The sequence below is a fragment of the Bidens hawaiensis genome, unplaced genomic scaffold (assembly GCF_021521415.1).
Source record: "Bidens hawaiensis isolate Kalapana, Puna unplaced genomic scaffold, B.hawaiensis_p1.1 tig00054850_1, whole genome shotgun sequence".
NCBI lineage: Eukaryota > Viridiplantae > Streptophyta > Magnoliopsida > Asterales > Asteraceae > Bidens > Bidens hawaiensis.
In genome coordinates this window covers 45,884-51,746 of record NW_027499875.1, presented here as the reverse complement: position 1 = coordinate 51,746, position 5,863 = coordinate 45,884, and the positions used below count along the sequence as shown (strand labels likewise).

General features: G+C 34.7%; 1 protein-coding gene across 1 annotated transcript; it reads right to left on the bottom strand.

Annotated features, from left to right (window-relative positions):
• Positions 1-4: 4 nt before the first annotated feature.
• On the bottom strand, positions 5-4,287 carry LOC143600727 (sister chromatid cohesion protein PDS5 homolog A-like; the record flags this gene model as incomplete). Its single annotated transcript, XM_077078334.1, has 15 exons — positions 4,078-4,287; positions 3,346-3,549; positions 3,096-3,277; positions 2,887-3,013; positions 2,590-2,799; positions 2,073-2,289; positions 1,848-1,993; positions 1,605-1,750; positions 1,359-1,508; positions 1,238-1,286; positions 960-1,154; positions 705-887; positions 465-619; positions 240-366; positions 5-139 (listed from the first exon to the last, which is right to left on the bottom strand). Coding segments are annotated over exons 1-15 (2,322 nt in total), but the record flags the coding sequence as incomplete, so codon positions are not given.
• Between the last annotated feature and the right edge of the window lie 1,576 nt (positions 4,288-5,863).

The following is a 5,863-nucleotide window of genomic DNA, read 5'->3' as shown; positions in this document are numbered from 1 at the left end:
TTAAGATAGATTCTTTTATAAAGCTAACAACTTTACTCTCTTGTGTTTCAAACACCGGCATGGCAATCTGTGCTATACACCCTAAAGACTGTAAAACAGAGGACAGATTTGTCCTTTTCTCTAGCACATCCACTAATCGCTGCATGGTTCATTTCAGGAAGATCAAACCAAAATAATCAATAAATGTTTATAATGACGACCAAAATTAACCCGTGAAACATGATAAATGAAGTTAGAACCTTGTATAGAACAGAAAGTGATTTGAGTCCTTGATCCTTTGTAATGGCTGCTAACGCGTGTACAGCATACTTAGCCTGCTTTCGACTACCTTCTAAGCATATTTTTTCAAGTATGAGGTCCAGTGAACTGCATATAAATATTACAAAAAAAAACAACTTGAAACATACATACATACATACAAACAAGATTCTTCTACAAAAACTAATAATATCCAAATTCCAAACCTGGATGATTCTCCCGACTGTTCACGTATTGTTTCACCAGCTTTTGCTAGAACATGCAAAGCACCTTCCTTGATGACCTCGTCATCCTCCTCAAGAAGATGAGCCAAATCTTCTTCCATCCCACTAAACAGCAAAGGACTGAAGCATCCAAGACTCTGTGCATAACTTATCCCGATTATTTGTAGATAATTTACAAGCAGTAAAAAAGGATAACTATTTGTGTAACAAATGAAACATTACCGTAAGTATATTCATGCAAGCCTTGGTTAATAACTTGTTCTTGTCACATTTCTGTAGGTCGGTCTCTACAACAAGATCTTTGACAAACTCCTTATCAAAGATTGTGTATGAGCATCTTATAGAGAGGGTGGTTAAAAGTTCATAAAGTGGATGCTTCTCACCAACAATTTTAACCAACTCATCCTGCCCAAAAACATAAAATATAACTTACTTATCAATTGATATATTAATTAAATCTTTTAAACAGTTACTTACGCGAAGGGTTCTATTTTGAAGAGAACTAGTGGTGGGATCCAGTAGTGTTGTCAGTATCTTCCAAATGTTATCTATGTCTTTTAATTGGTCTAGAAGCTGAAAATCTGCTTCTGCTATTGTGGGGTTAACAAAACAGTTAGATATAGATCGTATACATAGTGTGGTTTTCTTCTGTAGATCTGGAGCATCATTCTCCTGTAAATGCAAAAGGCAATCTTTAAACAGAACACACTTTGTAATTTACTTTTTTTTTGTTTACTAATTTATGTATAGCAAACCTTGTATGTCTGCCTATGTGAAAGATAAATGTGCAACTCTTGTCGTAACCTGCAATCCAGAAAGAAATCATATAAAATATGTATTTTACAAATAAAATGTAGAAAGACGGTATTCACAAACCGTTGCTTCTGCTCAAGTATTTTCTCTAAAGCCTTCACCTCCACTTCATCAAAAGTTGAAAACAGTTTGACCCACTTTTTGACCTTATCTTTGACCGAAAATTCAGCTGGGAATAGGGATGTGCATAGAATTTGCTCAACCTTGTCCAGTCTGGAAATGGTAGAATTCAATCACATCAGTGGAAATGTGGAATAATAACTTATATGCCCTCTAATTTTGCCAAAATAGATCAATAACGTAACGTACCCAAGATCTTTGTCGTATAAACATTTCAAAATTCTTCCAGGAATCCAGGCATAGTCATCATTTATGTTCAATCCACCAAGTTGCTTCAAACACCAGATTCGGTATATATCAGATAGCCTCTCCAATGTATACTTTTTCACAAGAACCTGTATCACAAAAAGAATATCAGTCAAGGCTATCCTTGTGTATGTGTTTAAACTGTAAAGACAAGATATAAGATGGAGAACAAAAGGATGATTTTACTGATTTGTCCTCAAGGCGGGCAGCAACAAGCTTAATGGTATCAGATGAAACAGAAGATAGCTCGTGAGAAGCAACATCTAGAACTACTGCAACTGCCTGCTTTCGTATACTTTCATCATCATCCAACAGGCGGTCACGTATCGCAGCTAACATGTGACCAAATTAATATTAAATAACATGCAAGAAACTGAATGAAGGTATGAAACAAAGTAAAACAAAACTTACCAAGTAACTTAGAAGCTTCCGCTCTGAACGGATCAGACAACAGGCCCAGTTGGACCTTTTCAAGGACAGACATCCTGACCTCAACCTTATCGTCAGAAAATCTTTTAAGGAACTCCGTAAATAGGGGATTAAATGTCTTGGGGATGGTAGATTTCTGGCCTGCAAAAAGGTCTCCCACCAGTCTTACTGCCTTTAAGCGAAGGTCTACTTTATCTGCCTATAAATGCCAAAATTTTAATTTAGTAAGACTTTATTTGAAAGATCTTTTGTATTATGATGCCAAATGTAAATAAGGAGTGTTTGGATTTGCGTTATGAAACTAATATAGTGACACTTTTAAAGTCCCCTATTTCACAAAAATGATCTTTTTGCTCATTTTGTCGACTAATTCCATAAACAATCAGAATCTTCAAAACATCTGATCATTAAAATTTCAACCGAACTGCTTACTAGAAAATTATTTTCAAAATGAACATCCAAACACTCCTAAACAGAGATAAGATATGCTAGTGATTACCAGTAGTTCTTTTGTTAGGGTTGGCACAACTTTCTTTAAGATCTGAGGAGCGCATTCATATATATCATAGATAACTTCATGGTAGTCAATATCATGATTTGAATCTCCCGACATTGATGATAAAATAAACTGCTTTATCCCAGGTTCAAGTTTTCCAGTACATTTCCTTATAACACTCATACCGAGCTTCCTTGCTGTTGCACTTATATCCTAAGAAATTAAGTTGACAACTTTCTAATCAGCACAATTGATGGTAAATCGGTAATAATATAAACAGTGAATATTATAATAACTTACTTTCTTATCACGGCCTAAAACAGATAACACAATGAGTAAAAGGTCCTCCCCAATATCCTCACTTTCTTCCAAAAGAACCGCCATTATTGTCTCCATAGACGCAGTAACAATATTAGTATGCTCGTCACTAAAGAAAACAAACCAAATCAGTCAATTATCACACTTATCATTCAAGTTTCAACATTAAAACAAAAGTTAAAAAACCGAACCTGGCAACACTGAAAAATGTTTTAAACATTTCGTTCACTAAATCATCACACTCGAGATCCAACATCACAACAAACGATCTGTACTTTGCTACAGTGTCCAGTATATTCACTATCCTCCCAAAAGACGGATCTTTATTATCTTTTAACCCTTTAAAAGTACTTACAAACAAATGAAAGATGTCCTGAAGCAAGTGAAAGAACCAGTTAGTACCTAAAATATAAAAACACCATAACCTAGAAAAGAAAATACCTTCAAAACATCGTCATCATATGGTGCGTCAGGGGCGGTAATTCTGGTTATCTCACAAGTGCATACCGCAGCAAGAAGCTTAACTTGTTCATCTTCATGCTTTAGGTATTCTGGCTTGACAATAGCATTCATAAGAGTCTGCATAGAGTCCAACAATGCCTTTGTTGGCGATTGGTCCATTCCAGAGAGATACCCGGCAGCTTCCTGCAATTACATCACAAGAATTCACTTATAAAAACAGGACTTGTTTATATGAACAAAAAAGTCGTAAAACTAATCGTACCCGTAAAGCACTAAACTTTATAATACCTTAGCTTCACAAAACTCATTGTTCCAAACTGAGCCCTAATTTTAACCTAATTACGTCGGTCAAACCCGTACTTTCCGTCAAAAGACAAACTTTTTTGCCAATTATCAAGAAGTTAAAAGATAAACTTTTTGCCAAAATTATAAACCCTAAAACCTCCAAACCCACAAAAACACTCATCTCAACACCAAAATCTAAAAACTTGAACATTGAATTGCAATTCAAACCCTAAATCTAACAAACCCAACAAAAACCCTAACTTTAAGCTAAATTCACACCCAATTTCATCAAAAACCCGTGAATTATTACTAAAGCTGCATTACCCATCAGTCAATTAGCAACCAATTAAGCAACTTGAACACAAAGACAACATTACACGAGGAATTGGTGACGAAATTGTTAAAAAAATGAAATTTGGGAGTTACCGTTAGGAGGGTAATAAGAACATCTTTAGTTGCAGGTGGGTTTTGGAGGTTGGATCCAACTTCTTTGAGTTGGGTTTGCAGCTGCTTTGCAGCCATGGATTATTATTATTATTGTGAATTTTGAATTTGGTGGGTTTAAATCGCCATCTGAAATTGGAGGTGGGGGAGAATATAGAGTCTCTGTGTGTGTGTTTAGTTTGCGGGTTGTGTTAAAAGAGTTTATTTAGGGGTGTGTGTGACTTCGGACAGATCTTGAAATCACTTTCCAATTTGGGATTTGGATTTTATTACCTCATCTCATGCAAGTCAAGTCTCTCCTTTATTTCCTCAATTTTCAACTCTTGTTTTCTTATGTTTTTCTTTTTCTTTGTTTTTTGAATTATTAGTGTCTTAATAACTTAAAAGTGGAGTGTTTAAATAGAGAGTAAGGACTTTGATTATGGAAAGCAAATGATATGCAGCATTGATGAGGGATTCGATGTTTGGAGTTACGAGGTGTCAAGATGAAGTAGGCCGGAAAAATGAAACGACGGGACTGCGTACGACATTGAATGATCTTTGGGAAACTTGTGAATATGGTAAGTAAATCACTTTGTTAGTTATGGGTTCCGTCTTAAGTGTTTAAGGAGTGTATATGTTAACGACAGAGTATCAGGCGGGAAAAGGGTCGTTTGATTTGAAAATTAGTTGAAATAACAATATCGCAGTCAAAACACGCTAAAAGTAAAAAAAAGAAAAGAAAGGTTGTTAAAATGGCATTAATAACCTTGAATGATAAGTGTATACGTCAACGACAAAGTATCAGGCGGGAAAAAAGATCGTTTGATTTGAAAATTAGTTGAAATATCACTATAACAGTTAAAACGCCCGAAATATTAAATAGTTGTAATAATGGCGTTAAATGACATGAGAACAACCAAAGCCGCGTTATATATGTGAAGAATTGTGAAATGAAGACATGAAACTGAAATTGCGCTGGAAAGATTGATACTAGAAACAACTTAGAAAATATTTCAGTTAAAACATTGCTATTTGTGAAATCGCAATTCCCAAATTTAATGTATGAGTGGATTACTGTTACTATAGATATTAAATTGCAACTTTTTGTTGCATCAAAGGTTGCATACTATGTAACAAAAGTTGTATTATAGTTTAAGGAACCAAGTGTTTTTCATGGTTTATCATCACTACTTGCATAGTTGCACAAGGGTTTTTAAAGTTTGTGATAATTTCACATATTATTACTTTACTATATATACTTATTAAATTGTAACTTTTTGTTGGCAAATTGTTGAGTGAAGGTGTGTGTGTGTTTGAACGCTAAGAATAAGTAGTGTTTGGAAGCGGTGGCGGTATTGTAGAGGATAAGAGAACGAAGCAACGACGGTTACAAGGTGGTGGCGGTAAGGCGATGGTGTCATACTATTTGGTGGCGACAATGACCTAGTTAACACGCCTACTAAGATTAACGGCGGGATCTTAAAACTAGTTATGTATTAATTAAGAACTTTTAGGTCATCATACTTGTATTTACTTTTTTTTTAATTTGTTTTTATACATGCATACTATATATAAAACACAAAAATAAACATAAACGAAGGATATGTTAGGATCCTGTAAAAATATTGCTTTGTCTAGCTATTCTTTAAAAAGATTTGAGATATGACACGTGACGCTCCTCATAAATATGATTTAAGGGTATTTGGGAAACTTTTACACACTTGTTTTTTGAAGTACAACACAAAAAATCTAGTAAAAAAATACATGACAAAAAGGTCAAGTATAA